Source organism: Nicotiana tomentosiformis, chromosome 2 (genome assembly GCF_000390325.3).
Source record: "Nicotiana tomentosiformis chromosome 2, ASM39032v3, whole genome shotgun sequence".
Classification (NCBI taxonomy): Eukaryota; Viridiplantae; Streptophyta; class Magnoliopsida; order Solanales; family Solanaceae; genus Nicotiana; species Nicotiana tomentosiformis.
Genome location: NC_090813.1, coordinates 176,658,589 through 176,676,571, shown reverse-complemented (window position 1 = coordinate 176,676,571; position 17,983 = coordinate 176,658,589). Strand labels below are relative to the sequence as shown.

The 17,983-nt window shown below is 39.3% G+C and overlaps 3 protein-coding genes across 3 annotated transcripts; all 3 read right to left on the bottom strand.

The window, feature by feature from the left end:
• Positions 1–7,230: 7,230 nt before the first annotated feature.
• Positions 7,231–7,776, bottom strand: LOC104102033 (histone H4). The gene has a single exon (XM_009609627.4). It carries the CDS (start codon positions 7,685–7,687, stop codon positions 7,376–7,378), a length of 312 nt encoding a protein of 103 aa, XP_009607922.1. The 5' UTR covers positions 7,688–7,776; the 3' UTR covers positions 7,231–7,375.
• A 3,929-nt stretch (positions 7,777–11,705) lies between these two features.
• LOC138906147 (uncharacterized) lies at positions 11,706–12,434 on the bottom strand. The gene is made up of 2 exons (XM_070194672.1): positions 12,354–12,434; positions 11,706–12,290 (listed from the first exon to the last, which is right to left on the bottom strand). The coding sequence occupies exons 1-2, from the start codon at positions 12,432–12,434 to the stop codon at positions 11,706–11,708; spliced, it is 666 nt and encodes a 221-aa protein (XP_070050773.1).
• A 51-nt stretch (positions 12,435–12,485) lies between these two features.
• LOC138906146 (uncharacterized) lies at positions 12,486–13,136 on the bottom strand. The gene has a single exon (XM_070194671.1). It carries the CDS (start codon positions 13,134–13,136, stop codon positions 12,486–12,488), a length of 651 nt encoding a protein of 216 aa, XP_070050772.1.
• Between the last annotated feature and the right edge of the window lie 4,847 nt (positions 13,137–17,983).

The window sequence follows — 17,983 nt, the reverse complement described above, 5'->3', positions numbered from 1 at the left end:
GTTGAAGCACAGGCTTTCGAGAAAGTTAGGGAGAAGGAAGTCATCGACTTCATTTGGGATCATATCATATGTCGATTCGGGAGACATCCAAAATTGCGTGTGATAACGGGAAACAGTTCATCGGCAGCAAAGTAAACAAATTTCTCGAAGATCAAAAAATTCCTATCAACACCTTATCACCCTAGTGGGAACGGGCAAGCCGCATCAACTAACAAAACCATCATCTAAAATCTTAAGAAGAGGTTAATCGATGCCAAAGGAAAGTGGAAGGAAATTCTACCTGAAGTTCTTTGGGCATATCGCACAACCTCGAAATCCATTACTGGGGATACCCCATTCTCATTAGTTTATGGCGCCGAAGCTCTAATACCGGTCGAAGTCAGAGAGCCGAGTATCTGGTTCATAAATGCAACAAAGGATGAAAGGCATGAAACTGTCCTCATCTGATTAGCTGCCCAAAAGCAACGAATCGATAGATACTACAATTGAAGAACTAATCTTCGATATTTTAATGTTGGGGATTTAGTACTAAGAAAAGTCACCCTTAACATCCTAAATCCTAATGAAGGAAAATTAAGCTTGAATTGGGAAGGACCGAACCAAATTCTCGAGGTCACCAGAAAAGGGTCTTACAAGTTCGGAACAATGAATGGGGAACAACTACCAAGAAATTGGAACATATCTCGCCCAAAACGGTACTACTGCTAAGGTACGCCCCTTTTTATCATTCCTTTCCTATTTTCAGATTAATACATGCAGGCGGTCGACAAGAAATGATGACGGACTTTTTAGAAAACGGCACGAAGTCCTTAGGTATGAAAGCACGTGTTGCATTCTTTTTTCCTCAGACCAAGTTTTATCACAAATGGGTTATTTCGGTAAGGTTTTTAACGAGGCAACGATGAATCGTGCTAACTTAGAATCGAGCCCAATTATGAATCGGCATCAGAGATCCATTCGACATTATTCGAGGTTCCTTTGCAATCAACCTCAAATACTGGGGGGCTAACATTTCGAATATCAACTCTAGAAAGGAAACTACTTCATAAAGGGAAGAGCTCGAGAAATAGGATTTATTGTAAGAGTCAAACGGTCAAATTGAACTGTGCCCATATAGATTGCTCGAACCCTGTTTCGATCGAGAATAAAGAGAAATATGTTTCTTACAAATATCTTATGCTTTAAAATTAGCAGTTTTTATTTCTTCTTCCTTCTTTGCAAAGAGCTTCGTACTTCCGAATATAAACAAGCCCAAAGGCAATACTTAACCGGAATACGAACGATCTCTCCCTCACTCGGGGACTGTCATCTGACTTAAACAGCCCAAGTCATTGGGGCCCGGGAGCAAAAGCCCTAATAGGCAATGCCCCGATTTCTAAATGTCACGGCCACCCCACTCAGAAACTATTATCTCGGGAAAGCCCAGATAAAACGGGAGAATAAGCCTAATGGGTAACTCCCGAACTAAAAGGCTACGGCCGATTTAACACGGCTCGGAGACTTCCGAAATACGTAACAAAAATAGGCCTTAGAAAATATTTTAAAATTTTCACAACCGGTCCTAAAGTCTACCCTCGGCAAAATCTCAAACATAAGAAAGGAAATAAAGGCAAGATTTGTTCGAAACCTCGAACACAACCTTACTGTTTTGTGCTAAGGTATTTTCAACCTTTGTAAATACAAATAAAGCAAAGGAAAAATACGAGAGACGAAAGGGCAAGAAAAGCCATATATTTATACACAATAATTTTTTACAAAGGCCAAATCGGCCTAAAATTACAACAGCCAAAAAACTGCCTCAAAAAAATGCAAAAGAAAAACAAGAAACCTAATGTCCTAAGTGGCTTGGTCTTCATCGAAGGTTGCATCTCCATCCTCGGGGTTTTCTCCATCTTCGGATTCACATGAGCTCTCGAAGTCTTCCTCAGGAAAGGCCAGCCTTCGGGCCCTGGCTTCCTCCGCTTTGGCATATTTAATTTCAGCCACAATATTGAAGCCCTCGGCACTGACCCCCTCGAGAGATTCCCTCCGAGCCTTCCATTTCGCATGTTCGACCATGCCCTTGGCCTTGGCCTGGTTGACCTCGACATCGACCCTAAACTGGGCCACTTTAGCATCAGCTCTTTTGTTAGTCTCGGTCACCTCAGATCTGGCCACTTCAAGTTCATCGGCCAAGCTTGCCTTATCAGAAACGGCCAAATCCAACCGATGTTGAAGCTCATTGATCTTCTCAATCTACACCGAGGTTTTCTATTTCACAACTTGGAGCTGGGTCTCGCCGACTCCAGTTGAGCTTGGACGGTCTCTTTTTTCAAGGCTAGAATGTCCATGTTCTTTTTAAATTCTTCCGCCTCGGCCTGTAGCGCATCCACCTGCATTTGGAACCGTCCGATATTTTCTAACCTCTGTCGGGCCTGCAAAATCGGATCATTAGTAGTTATCTCCAATTCATCTTCACTATCGTGAAGTACTTGAAATACCTGCTCAGCATCTCGGCATGCCCGTCCCGAGCTGTTGCCAAATCTGCCTGAAGTTTCTCACAAAGAAGCTTGTATGTGTCACTCTTCCTAGTGAGGTTCCGAACCTCAGCTTCATGCTCCTCCCGAATTTGGAGGAAAGCCTCGTGATGTAACACCGAAGCCTTCAAACAAGGAAGAATATGTTAGAATTATCTACAATCCTAAGTATAAAAGAAATAGTAGAGATACCCTCAAAGTTACCCGATTCAGAGTGTGTTGGGCCTCGTTGAAAAGGCAAGCATCTTCTACCGCGTTCATCACAGCTTGTTCCTCTTCGGTCACAAAGGACCTAAGTTAACTAGCAATCCCCATAGGGGGAGAGAAAACTCGGGCATCCTCCGGGACGGAGAGCACTATTTTTCGCCTACGGTCGAGATTAACACTCGAGGTCGGGAATTGGTCCACCAGTTTTGGGATCGATGAAGACCCTATAGCACCCGACCATGATGTTTTCTTCGGTACCGAAAATCCACCAAAACCGATAATATCCTCCGAGGCAGCAGACTCGAGCCCATCCAGAAAGCCATGGATATAAGTCAACCCCTGAATACCCTCGAAAGATCGACTTTCCAACACGTTAGCCTCGTGGATCATAGCATCCGCAATCTAGGGGGAATCTAGTAATGTCAAATATCCTGAGCTCATCTCTCGAGATATCCTCTACTGCACGAGAAGCCTTTCCCCCGGTCTCACCTTCGACCATCTCAGCTAGAGACGGAATGGCCTCAACGTTTCCTTGTTCGAGAATTATGGCCAGAGCTCCCTTATCAACCTCCGCCGATTCAGAGGGTTGCTGTATCACAACATTAGCCCGCACACAGGCTACTTCCTCTTCTCCTTCTTCGGGCTCATCCCTTAAACGGTGGATCAAGTCCGAAGGCATAATACCGGAGCCCCACTTAGGCTTACGAGATTTCTTCGTCGGTTTTTTCTTTTCCGAGATCGGGGAATTCGGAGCCCCTTTTCTTCTTATCTTTGACCTGCTTTGGAGCAGGGACTTCTTCGTCATCAGATAGGGGCCTAATGGAAATGTCCTTCCCAAGACCTACAAAAGCAAAAAGGGGAGTAAGCAAGAGAAAAGGACCAAACGATGACCGTTATAAGAAATAAACTTACCATGACTGCGGGCCTCCCATCGACCCTTTGATAATTCCATCCAAGCATGCTCGGAGTATGGTCTCTGCATCACTAGACCTTCTACCCATTATTTAAGTTTCGAAATCGATTCCGGCATCCGGGCCACAGCTGTAACAAGCATAGAAAAAGTGGATCAAGAAAATGTAAAGCAAAGCCACAGAATTAAATGTTCAAAGGGGAATAGTACTTACGATTCATGTTCCATTTCTCAGGAAACGGCATGTCGTCAGCAGGGATCAGGTCTGAAATTCGTATTCGAACAAATCGGCCTATCCAACCTCTGTCACGAGTCTCGTTAATGCTCGAGAACGGGGCTTTGGTGGCTCGGCGAGCAAGCTTGGTTAGCCCTCCTCTATAGAATCGGGGATTGTAAAGGCGCATGAGGTGATCGAGTGTGAAAAGACACCCCTCGATTTTGCTCGAGAAGAATCGGAGGAGAATCACTATTCTCCAAAAAGAATGGTGGACCTGGACGAGGGTCACGTTGTATCTCTTATAAAAGGCGATGATGACAAGATCTAAGGGACACAACGTGAAAGGATAAGTATAAACACATAAGAACCTCTCCACGTGGGTAGTAATCGATTCTTCAGGCAATGGGACTACCACGTGCTTTTCACCCCAGTTGCATTCTTTTTTTACTTTCTCGGGGATTTTCTCGGTGATTGTACACTCGTACCTCGAGATCGGCTCACATCAGCCCTGTACCGAAGAGGGTTTTTCAACCTTAAAGTTGATGATGGTTGAGCACCCTACCGGAACGAATTTCTCAGGGTGAGGCTCCGCATCCTCGCCACCGGCGGGTCGTGATGAAGAAGCGGCCTCTCTTAGTTTTCGCCATTGATGAACAAAGAAAAAGAGAATTAGAGTTGTATGCGGTGTGAAAATTATGAAGCAACGGGATTTTCTTAAAAAGATGCAAGAGTAGAGAAGAAGATTTTGAGTGGAAAGTTTGAATGAGTATGAAAGTTTGAATATTTATAGCCTCGTAATGACGGTTCAGAACCGGTAGTGGCCGACCAATGACTGACAGGAATTTAATGCCTTGGTAACTGGACTGACGGGACGTTTGTCACATCCGTCATAATCGGGCTCGTCGCTGATGTCGTCACCCACCGAGTCGGAGTTCAAAAATCCATATTGTTTCTTGTCATCTTCTTTCCGAGAAACGAGGGGACTATTTATCTACGGTCAAAATCGAGTTTGCCCTTTGTATGACTAATCGAGATTGGGACATGATAGACCAAGGCTCGGCCTCGTATAGAATCATAATGCGAAGAAGGGTCGCCGAGCTCGTGATCCAGAGACCGATCAAGATCGAGATCGATCAAGGTCGAGGCCGGTCACAATCGAGGCCGGCCAAGATCGAGATCGAGCAAGTTAGAGACCGATCAAGATCGAGATCGGCCAAAATTGAGAAAATCTTATCAAGCCAAAAAACAGAAAATCGGAATATCCGCAATTGGGCGAGAATCTCGACGAAAATCCCGACGCATATCAAGTAGGGGCCAATTAATTAATCTATCATGGAATTCCTTAATGTATTTAGAAATTATATTAAGAATATGACTTCCCTACTATATAAAGAGGGGTCTGATTATTTATAAGGCAGAGATTCATTCAGATTCATAGAACATAAAGCAATATACTGTCTTTCTTCTGGTTTTGATATTTAGTCATTTTGTTCTTCTATCAGTTACTCTCCATTCAGTTTGAGGGTGATAAAACTTGAAGGCTTAAGCTAATTAATTCATTCGGTTTGCATTCATTTTTTCACAATTAATTTCGATATTCATTTATATATTTTCTCAATTTGTACCCAATTATATCACATTCTTAGAACCGCGTATAAATTCAATTATCATCCGTTTTTCGAGTAAACAAACATAGAAACAACAAATTGTTAACACTGCAAACATCGTGTGTCCGCCTGCAATTCAACAAACGAAAACAAGAACGTGGTTTCTTCTTTGCAATTCATTTATTTTCTTTGTAATTTTCTTTAGGAGTGTTCGTATGTTGGTACGGTATTTAGACATTTCGCTTTGATAGTTTTGGTATTCGGTTTCTTAAAATACTATATCAATACCGTATCTAATTAAACTCGATATAGTTCGGTATTTTTCCTTTCGATTTCGATTTATTTGGCTTGAATACTAACTAGTGCTTAGAGTCATAAACTGTAATATTCTTAATTAAAGTACTCAAAAGTTCAAAACTAGAAACATTTGTTGACAAAAGTTGTCCAAAACCAGCAAATATCAACCCAAAGAGAGAAAACTGTACATAAAAAAATAAATTTGATCATTAGAAATATTTTGTTACTTGCTTAGAGTTAATTGATAAACTTAGAAAACAAAGAAAAGTAAAATTTTAGATTTTTTATATTTATGTTATAATTAATAATGTGTATTGTATAATATAATATATATTTCGATACGGTATCGGTATTTCAGAATTTTATTTTAAAATACCAAATATCATATCCAATACCATGTTTTTAGAAAAATAAACCAAATACCAAAATATGGAATACCAAATACCAAAATTTTCAGTTTCGATACGGTAATTCGGTATTTACCAAATTATGCACGGCCCTAATTTTCTTCCCATGAAAAGCGAATTACATACTTACACTTCCTCTTTTAGACACTATTTTTTTATTAGTTATTCCAAAAAATGATATATTATTATATTATAATTTGACATTAAACTTCTCAGTTTACTCTCAACTAATGTAATGCTTGAAATTTCTATGATCACATAAATTTCATGGCATATTTTAAAACACAAGATCCAATAATCTTTCTTTCTTAATCTCTTGTACCCAATGAAGCTACGGCACAAAAGTTAAAACGTAGGGAGTAATTGTTCGCATTAGTTCTGGTAAGCAAAGGCGCAATCTCCCTTGCACAATCTTTTATTCACATTTTTTGAGAATTTCGACAGCTCCTTTTCAGATTAAAGGCAAAATTGTGTGTCTAGAAGTCAAAAGTAGCTCAACTGAGCTCGCCTGTGATAGTGATACGGATACCAAGCTGGTCGATTAAGTAGAAAGTGTTATGCCTGTCTTTTCATTTACAGAAGATTAGCATCCGCTGCGTAAAGATACAGATCGATAACGCAAATATCTAAGTTAATGCAAATTTGCAAGTCTAAAGCGAGCTTGAATTCTATCAAGAAATAATTTAAAACACAAAAAATGCACATAATTGCTTCACAGCCTGATTTAAGCATCACAAATTTGACTCTGATATCTCTATTCAAACAATGAATCAAAGCTACCTTCCACACGACTAGCTAAGAAAGAATTATATGACTCTAGACAGAGTTAAACACCAACGATGGTCATTAATCGTGTGTTCAAACCAATTCAAACAAGGATCACTATTAAATAACCAGATAATATTCAAATAATCCCTCTTACTGTGAAATATCCTGAGCAGAAAAGATTAGATTATCAATTAAAACAACTTTGACGACATACCCAATTCATAATTAGCTATACTTTCTACCAAATACACTTGAAAAGCAAAATTAATGCAAATAGTTTAGATAATAAAGAAGACAGAAATAAGGACCAAGCAATTACTATTCCTTAAATATGTAAGGGAGAATAAAATCATCAACCTTACCAAAAGCTAAGCACTCCTAAAACAGAAAGGCAGCAAAAGTACAAATCTATAATAATTACCCACAAAACCCCTAATTTGACAAATCTAACCCCCAAATCCGTAAAGAGTCCTACCCTGCCTCTTGAGCGCATAAACAACATCCATAGCAGTAACAGTCTTTCTCCTAGCGTGTTCTGTGTAAGTTACAGCATCACGAATCACATTCTCCAAAAATATCTTCAACACCCCACGTGTCTCCTCGTAAATCAAACCAGAAATACGCTTTACTCCTCCCCTACGAGCCAAACGCCGAATTGCAGGCTTAGTGATTCCCTGAATGTTGTCCCTTAATACTTTTCTGTGCCTCTTTGCTCCTCCTTTGCCCAATCCTTTGCCTCCTTTGCCTCTTCCTGACATTTCGAGTAAAGATTTTGGGGATATTGAACTTTGAATTTGATATGGGAAGAAATGTTCTTGATTCGGATTTTGATGAAAGGGAATTAGGAGTTGGGCCTTATATATAGCTGATGGTTCTTGGGGTTGCGGAGAGGTTTGAATCGTGGCCGTTGGTGTCTTGGAGATTAAGGTGATGATCGGACGGTTACGAGTGTCGATCCGTGTGAGAGGAGGAAAGTGTATATGACTCGTTGATTAAGTGGAGATCGAAGGTGGGGAGTGATTCTTTTGTGATAGTGTTCAGATTGTGCTTTGTGGTGAGAGGAGGTAGGTACACTTTTGGCTTGGTCAGAAATCTATCCAATCTTACTCATTAAATATTGTTTTATTATTTTAATATATTTAAGTATTAAGATGCTCATTAGTATTTGAAACTGTTGATTTTGAGTAACATTTTAAGTGAAATAGATTCACAAAATCTTCTGTTTTTACTAAAAAGTAAATTACACGAAAATTATATTCAAACATTATAGTTTTAATACCTTTTTTCAACTTCTACCTCAAATATTCTTTTTCCAATTTCAATTACTCGTATATATTTTTATACATCTATTTATCTAGAAATACTCTCTCTTTTTTGTTTTTATACAAAAGAATGAAAATTGATATTTAAACTCGTGGTCTTGATCATTGTACTACTTTTTGGAACTACTCTTTTTTCTTTCTTCCGATATATATATATATATTCTACTTATTCAGAAATGGGAGTTAAGTGCTTTTCGTCGTCATGCTTCCCGGGGTAAATTTGTAAACTCCTTGTATTAAACTTTGCTCTTCATATGCGTTAAAAGCGGGAGCAAATATCTATTTTTCTATTCATCTTCCACTTTGGCTATGTTCCCTAGGTGTTCACCGACTGCACTAGATACAAATTCTGATGACAACAAATAATTAAATTGCCGCATGTGTTTGCCATAGGAACGATTTATGGCTTTGGGCTGAGCACTTATTCGATATTTCACTGAAACTGAATGGTGGACAATAACTTTTTATGTTCTCAACTTTCTGCGATTTTGAAGGACTTCTCCATGTGATTTTATAGTTAGACGATGCTACAGTTATCGTGTGAGTTCTATTCTCCCCTTATTTCATTTTGCTTTTAGTTTTTCCCAATTTGTTCTGCACATATATGGATTATTCCTGCGCGAGTAGTTAGTTTTCTTTCTCTTTCTTCATGCCCATCAATAGATTATTTTGAAAGTTCAATTATGAAAGCATGAATCTGCAACTTGAAAATTTTGCTACTGATTAGGGAACTTTGTTATATATATTGCTTTTGATCCTAAGAAATTGGGGTAGGAAGGGGGTAGCAAATTTTTTGTTTTACTGGTCTTCAGGATTAAATTTGGTACTTTGGAATGTTTAGTTTAGTTTTTCCAAACATGCTGCATTTTGACTTTCATCAACATGGGTTGAGAACCATGAGCTTAGGAAAATTATTATATTGTGAAAACAAACATTGTTCTTAATTATTTTTAGGAAAAATATCCAAATTTACTAAATCCATATAAAATAGTACATATACTAAATCCAAAAGTTTCTGCAACATACCAGACTTACAGAACTGATTAAACCAAAAGATGCATAATAAGGTATAAATCATTGAGAACAAGTAGGCATAAAGACACCAAACTTAGACACAAAAGTAGTTAATTTGCTCGAGTAAATATTGGTGAGTTGTGGTTAGATATAGGGGAAGCTTCGGCGGCTTGGATTGAAAGGGAGGGATTCGATTTCTGATCGCTTTTTGAGGCCGGTTTGGATGAGCGTGGGCAAGTTCAGGATTCACTACTGCTTTTCGCATGGAGCGGCTTACCCCTTGTCACTTAAAGAGCGAAGTTGCCGAAGCGAATCTATAGGCCAAAGAGTCATCTTTAAAGGCTACAATGCATCCTTATTCATAGTAGAGTCTAAGGTAGGTTTGCGTATAACAGGATTTGAACCTGCGACCATTAGGTAAAAGCCCAATGCTCTACTAATTGAGCTATACCTGCTGCCGCATGTCTTCTATTGAAAGTAATCTAAGTAAGCCTTGTTATCGACAGGTTTGACGGAGCTCATCCTCCGAAAGGGACTCTACGCCCTCTTCTTTGATCATCTTGTCATCGTTCTTGATCTTGCCAAAAGCAACAAAGTATTGTTAAATGGGAAAATGTTTTTGCTTCTACAGCACATGTATCACAAAGGCATTAACTCATCTCCAAAATGAAGATGTAACCCCCAAGATCTAATGGGAATCTAACACAAACAAAGCAACTAAAACTTAAGTTTTTATGGTGAGAGGATACGAATCGCCTGCACATCACAGGTCTTGCATGCTCTCAATAGATTTGCTTGACTATTCTGACTATGGCCTTCACTATCTGGGCTTCTCTCATTCCTTATTCCCTTTTTACTGATTCCTTGCTACCAATTAACACAGAACTTTCCCAAGAAAAAGTCAAACAAACAGGACCACATGATTATCTAATCTGGCATGAGGAGGTTGTTAGCTGGAAAAGATAGGGACTTTAATCTCTTAACAGAACTTTGTAACATATGAAAGCTACCGTATATGAAATGACCATAGGAATGAAAATCGGTTACACAAACTGACCAATTTATTTTAAAGAGAAAAAAGCAAAACTGAAGGAGAAAAAGATAAATGAACTATTTAGGCTTGAGTTATCCAAAACTTGGAAGGAACATAGGGATCAACTAACTAAATATTTATAGAAGAAAAATGTCACGACCCAGAATCCATTAAAGGTCGTGATGGCGCCGGACTCCGCTGTCAGGCAAGCCAAAAATAAATACTTAATTTGGTTCTCATTTTAAAAAATTTGAAATCATATTTCCTTTAATTAAATAGTAAAAGGTGAAATTTACAGTATAAATAATAATATTTTACAACAATTTCAATACAGAATAACTCAAATCACCCCAAGACCCGGTGTCACAAGTGCATGAGCGTCAACTAGGAATATAAAATAAAATACAGCGTCCGTCCAGAATACAAATTGGACAGGAAAAGTATTAATACTCTGAGGGAGACTCTGTTGGCTGCGGGTCATACTATGGAATGCAGCTCACCTAAGTCTCTGCATGCCTACACACCTCTGCTCCCACGAGGCCACTAGACATATATGTACTTGCACAAAAGTGTGCAACAAGTATAGTATGAGTACGTAAATACGATGTGCGACATCTTCATCAATCTCCCCATCCCCTGAATAATAGACCCGAGGTACTTAAAACTCCCTCTCCTAGGGATGACCTGCGAGTCCAGTCTCACCTCCCATTCCCCTCCTAAAGTCTCGCCACTGAACTTACACTCCAAGTATTTTGTCTTGGTCCTGCTCAACTTGAAATCTTTAGATTCCAGGGTCTGCCTCCATACCTCTAATTAATTGCGCGTTCACACCATCTCGCGTATCGTCAATCAATACAATATCATCTGTAAATAGCATGCACCACGACACCTCCCTTTGGATGTGGCGTGTCAGTACGTCCATCACCAGAGCAAACAAAAACGGGTTGAGTGCTGACCCCTGATGCAACCCCATCATAACCGTAAAATGGTTCGAGCCCCCCTCCCCCCCACCGTCCTCACTCGAGTCTTTACTCCATCATACATGTCCATAATCAACCTAACATAGGCAACATGTATACCTCTAGCCTCCAAACATCTCCACAAAACCTCTCTCGGAACTTTATCGTATGCCTTTTCTGAGTCGATGAATACCATATGCAAGTCCTTCTTTCTCTCCCTATACTGCTCCATCAATCTCCTAACAAGGTGGATGGCTTCTGTAGTCGAACGCTCCGGCATAAACCCAAATTGGTTCTCGTAAATAGTCACACTCCTTCTCACCCTTAGCTCTACCACTCTCTTCCAGACTTTCATAGTATGGCTAAGCAGCTTGATACCCCGATAATTATTATAATTTTGGATATCACCCTTGTTCTTGTATACAGGAACCATCGTGCTCCACCTCCACTATTCGGGCATTTTCTTAGTTCTAAAAATGACATTAAATAACCTAGTGAGCCACTCCAAGTCCGCCTTGCCCACACTCTTCCAAAACTCCACCGGAATTTCATCCGACCCGGTCGCTTTTCCCCTGCTCATCTTACGCATAGCACCCTCAACTTCATCAACTCTAATCCGCCTACAATACCCAAAGTCACAACGACTCCCGGAGAGTTCCAAATCATCTAGTACAATGCTCCTTTCCCCCTCCTCATTCAAGAGACTATGGAAGTAGGTCTGCCATCTCCGACGGATAAGCCCCTCATCTAACAAAACTCTACCTTCTTCGTCTTTGATACACTTCACTTGGTCCAAGTCACGCGCATTCTTTTCTCGCGCCTTGGCTAACCTGAACAACCTCTTATCCCCACCTCGGCCCTCGAGTTCCTTATACAGACGACTAAAAGCTGCACTCTTGGCCGCCGTAACTGCTAGCTTAGCCTCTTTCTTAGCCAACTTATAATGCTCCCTATTCGCCCTCTTCTCCTCATCGTCTACACTTTCCACTAGCTTCAGATACGCTGCTTTCTTGTTATCCACTTTTTCTTGCACCTCTCCATTCCATCACCAAACTCCCTTGTGACCACCAGAGTAACCCTTTGAGACCCCTAATACCTTTCTCGCGGCTTTCCTAATGCACTGCGCAGTCATGGTCCACATAGCGCTTGCATCCCCACTACTCCTCCAAGCCCCCATAGTCACAAGCTTGACCCCCAACTCCTGCGCTTTAGCTTCAATCAAGGCTCCCTACTTTATCCTATGTTGGCTATACATCGCCCTCTTCCTCCTCTTCCTCGTGATCTCAAGGTCCATGACCATGAGCCTATGAAGGGTCAAGAGGTTCTCACTCGGGATGACCTTGCAATCCGTGCAAAGACCTCTATCGGACTTCCTACAGAGTACATAATCAATCTGAGTCTCGGCCACCGAACTCCGGAAGGTGACCAAGTGCTCCCTCTTCTTCGGGAAACTCGAGTTTGCTATCACCCAATCAAATACTCTAAAAAAGTCTAGCAGAGACATTCCTCCTTTGTTTGTATCTCCAAAACCAAAGCCACCATGCACATCATCATACCCCCCAGACGTCGCTCCAATGTGGCCGTTGAAATCTCCTCCTATGAAAAGCTTCTCGGTGTGCGGGATACCACGCACCATCACATCTAAGTCCTCCCAAAAACGCCTCTTGACTTCCTCATCCAAGCCTGCTTGGGATGCGTACGCATTGATGATGCTCAAAGTAAAACTTCCAACAACTAGCTTAATAGTCATCACCCTGTCATTCACCCTCCTAACCTCCACCACTAGTTCACGGAGGTCGTTATCATCTAACATACCTATCTTGTACCCTGTTCCTGCCCCCCACCCTCCCAGAATACCAAAGTTTGAAACTGCCCACATCCCGCGTCTTATCTCCTACCCACCTAATCTTCTGTACACAAGCTATATTAACCTTCTTTTTCTCGAGAATCTTCGCTAGCTCTACAGATTTTCCAGTCAAAGTTCCTATGTTCCAAGACCCCACTCTTAGCCTAGTAGCTCTCATAGCCCTCTTACCCCCCTTATCCTCCGCACCCCTCCCCCCCACGCTGACACCCCCGAGGACAAGACCTTACCCTACCATCGTTCACCAAAGCCACTATAATCTATGAGTCACTACGCAAGCACTATCTCGAAAACAAGCGACCAAAGATACAATGAATTACCAAAATATAATCTACCACTAAAGGTCGCAAAACAGGTGAAGAAATAAAATAAAAGACTAAGGAAACTATAATCTACCACTAAAGGTTAGAAAAATAGGTGAAGAAATGAAACAAAGGAACTAAAATGGGTTTGGCTGGACCAATTCAACCCTTTTTGACAGGAGAAAAAGAAGGTGCAAGTCCCATTTAAAAGCTTAATAACAAAAATGCTCTTCTTTTTTAAAAAAATAACCCGATTTGCCTCAATCTAATAACTTAAATAAGTTTATTACTCGGATGCCCCCTTTTCCACTCTAAACAAAAGCGAAGAATGGAATTATGATTTTTTTCATCCTCACAAAATCTCTGCAAATCCTCCATTGCCACAGAACAATGGGCGAATTTTAATATCTAAAGCTTCATTTTTTTGCATTTTCATTCTTCCTCTAAAGTTTTAAAATGTAAAACTTATTATTAAGCTTCAACTTGGAGAAAAAAGTGGGACAATTCTACGGGTAGAAAATATAGTCTCGAGTGCAAATGACTTTTTCATTTAACTGAAGCATCACATGATTCTGCTTTTCCTACGGATGACGAAAATCATTCAAAACATGAGGAAAGAATGGCTGTCATATATGAGAGAAGCTCCATGTCTGTCACGATCCAAAATCCCGACAAAAAGATCGTGATAGCGCCTAATCTACTTGATAGGTAAGCCAACACATTTATAATAAGCAATGAAACAAAACTAAACAGTGAAAAATATAATATTATAATTATAAATAAGAGTAAAAGCTCCTATGATAACATAATCTATCTATACTATATTAAAAGCACGAAGGCCCTTAACGAAATGTCGTTCGTCTTTTTTACCCTTTAAAAAATAGAGTTCACACTAAATAAAATAGTATTTAATTATTTTTCCTAATATTTAGGACCTGAAAATTCATTAAAATTTTGTTATATCTTTTCTTATTTAAACTAGGTACCTAAAATTTAGGACATTAAAATTGTACCGTAAATAAATGTGTAAAGAGTCTTTATTTGGACAATAGTATAAAATTTATAGACGCCTTTTGAAATAGCTTTTACGTGGCAATTGGAAATTGACATCCTAATAGTACTCTAATTGTATTCATGATGAACAAAATAATTTTTTAACATCAATGAGTAATTTTGTTGAAGAACAATTTTACTTTACTTAGTATTTGCAATAAATTATATTAATTATTCTAATTATGTGATAAATAATGTGTGACTAAAATTAAAAACTACTAATATATAGGAAAATAATGTTTCTCTTTTCTTTTAATTTTATCTTCTTCAATCAATCTAGACTATTATAAAAGTACGAAACTTCAATCTAGACTATAATTTTATCTTCTTCTTCAATGAAGCCAAACCCTCGATTAAAAATAATATGCCAGTGATTGTCGCTTCTGCGGTCCAAATGTCACTTCTGCGATGCTGCATATGAAGAAAATCCCTCACAGATACGGAGGCCACTTAATTCCCTGACCATTCGCTTATGCGGATCTGTTTCTACGGACTGCCTCCGCCCTTGAGCAATAGCTTCTGCGCTCATACCTCCACTTATGCGGATTCGCCTGCCCAGCCAAAGCCTCGCCCATGCGACCCCAGGTCTGTTTCTGTGGACTCGCATCTGCAATCCAAACCTCGTAGGTGCGAAGACACCAGATGAGAACTGCCAACATGACACCAAACTATCCAAATCAATCTGAAACATATCTGAGGCCCCTTAAACCCCCCGTCCAATCACACCAAATAGTCCCAAAATATAACACGAATCTACTCGATGTCTCAAATCCTATAAAATAACATCAAAACCACACATCGCACTTCAATTCAAGTTTAATGAATCAATCAACTTCCAACTTTCAAAACTTATGCCGAACCACGTCTAATCAACTCGGAATAACCCCAAATTTTATACACAAGTCCGAAATAACATAACGAACATATTCTAACTCCCGAAATAACATAACGAACATATTCTAACTCCCGAAATAGAGCCAAATCAATATAGGAACCTCCAAATTCAAATCCGTACATAAGCCTAAGTTTAAAATGAATATACGAACCTATTGGAACCATCAAAATACTATTCTGAGGTCGTTAAACCAAAAGTCAAACATCGGTTAACTCTTATAACTTAATCTTCCAACCCTGGAACTAAGTGTTTCAATTCACTCCAAAATCTTCCCGAAATCAAACCAACCGTCCCCGCAAGTCACTTAACAATGCATCATACGGGAAGTATCAAATAGGAAAATAAGGCTCAAATACACAAAATGACAGTCCGAGTCGTTACACTTTATTATTTTTTACTATAACTAATCTATTATTTAAGTAAAATAAATAATATTCTTGCCTAGTCAAATAAATACATACAAAATAAAAGTAGGTAGTAAGCAACTCTTATGTCTAATTTGACCATAATAATAGCAAGTTATATTAGGAATGCATAAGCTTTTAATGGTTGTGTGATGACCCAAAATGTCATCTTTAAACTTAATAATTAATTCTGTATTCTTAGACCTCAAAAAGCACTATTTATCATTACTCGACTTGCGTGCACAGTCCGTAAAATTTTTCAGAAAGTTTTTATGCGAAAAATGAATTAAAATGTGAATTAGAGCTTTAAAACTCAATTGATTTGACCTTGGTCAACATTTTTAGCAAACAAACTCGGATCAGTATTTTGACAGTTTTGGTAGATCCGTATCGTGATTTGGGACTTGGACGTATACCCGGAATCAAATTCCGAGGTCCCTAGCCCGAGATATGGAATTTTGAAGAAAAATTAAAAGTTTAAATTCAAATAGTGACCGGATATCAAATTATGTGCAAACGACCCCAGAATAGAATTTTGATGATTCCAACAGCTTCGTATGGTGATTTCGGACTTAGGAGCGTGATCAGAATTTTATTTGGAAGTCCTGAGTGAAATTATGCTTGAAATGGCTAAAATAGGAATGTAAATTTGGAAGTTTGACCGGGGAGTTGACTTTTTGATATCGGGATCGGAATCTAGTTACAGAATTTGAGATCAATCGGACTTGATTTGATAGGTTTCGACATCGAATGTAGAAGTTGGAAATTTTTAAGATTTATTAGGCTTGAATCTATGTGTGATTCGTGTTTTTAGTGTTGTTGGATGTGATTTGAAGACTCGACTAAGTTCGTATGATAATTTAGGACTTGTTGGTATTTTCGGACGGGGTCCCGAGTACCCCGAGTGCGATCTGAATCAAAATCGGATCAATTTTTGGACTTGGGCAAATTCTGAAATTTGTAACTTCTGGTGTCATCGCACATGCGGAGGGACTGATCGCAGGTGTGGACTCGCACAAGCGAGCTGTGGCTCGCAAAAGCGGATGAAGGGCTGCCCAGTTGGAGCCGCAGATGCGGCTCATGTTGCGTAGAAGCGAGAGGAAGGGCGCAGGTGCGGGCAGGTCCGCAGGTGCGATGGAATTTTCTACACCTGCGAAGGCGCAGATGTGGTCCAAAGCTCGCAGAAGCGAAGGCAGCTGGGCTGAGCAATTTCTGCAGATGCGGTATTTCACCGCAGATGCGGGACCGCAGGTGCGAGTATTTTGTCCGCATGTGCGAAAGCACTGACCAGATTACAAAAACAGAGGGGTTCCGATATTTTTGTCATTTGGACATTTTCAACACGGTTTTGGGCGATTTTTCAGAGAGAATTCACGGGAAAACTTGAGGTAAGTCACATGTGATCATTGTTAGTCAATTATATTGGATTATCATTGAATATTTCGAATAGATTATATGTTTCTGAGGTGAAATTAGAGGATTTGGGCCTAAGGATTTCAAAATGAGAATTTGAGATTTGGAGGTCAAGTTGATGTCGGATTTTTGTTAAAATGGTATGGTTGGACTCGTAGTTGAATGTGCGTTCATATTTCGTAACTTTCGCCGGATTATGAGACGTGGACCCCACAAGCCATTTTTAAGTTAATTTCGAATTTTTTTAAAAAATATAGTATTTTCTTATGGAATTGATATAATAATTTTTGTTGACTGTATCGAATTAATTATGACTACATAGAGTCGATCGGAATCTAAAAATCGAGAAAAAAGCATACTACTTGGTTAAATTGGAGCAAGTCGAGGTAAGTGACTTGTCTAACCTTGTGTGGGGGAAATTTCTACTAGAACTGATATTAATGTGATTATTGAAATGTGTTGAAAGTCGTGTACACGAGGTGATGAGTGTGTACACGGGCTAAATGTGAAAGATTATATTTTTAAATTGTGTAGATCATTGTTGCGCATTTATTAAATTATTTTATCTTGTTATATTCTTCATCATTGATCTGAGATATATACCTTAAATTTGTTTGACCTTTTCCTGCTAATTGTTATACCTGTTTAGTTGAAACTTAGTTTCTTTTATTCTGTACATTATTTAAATGGTGATTTTCTTTAAATTAAACATTATGAATATGAAGTATTTGGCATTTTAAATTTGATATTGAAGCAACGTATTAAAGATTTTGAAATATTATTTTCCTGAATTAT

Coding starts and splice junctions, on each gene's coding strand:
- LOC138906146 (XM_070194671.1), bottom strand. CDS start 13,136: ATGTGGGCAGTTTCAAACTTTGGTATTCTGGGAGGGTGGGGGGCAGGA.
- LOC138906147 (XM_070194672.1), bottom strand. CDS start 12,434: ATGGGGGCTTGGAGGAGTAGTGGGGATGCAAGCGCTATGTGGACCATG. Junction 12,291..12,353: donor TTAGGAAAGCCGCGAGAAAG/GTATTAGGGGTC, acceptor TGGAATGGAGAG/GTGCAAGAAAAAGTGGATAA.
- LOC104102033 (XM_009609627.4), bottom strand. CDS start 7,687: ATGTCAGGAAGAGGCAAAGGAGGCAAAGGATTGGGCAAAGGAGGAGCA.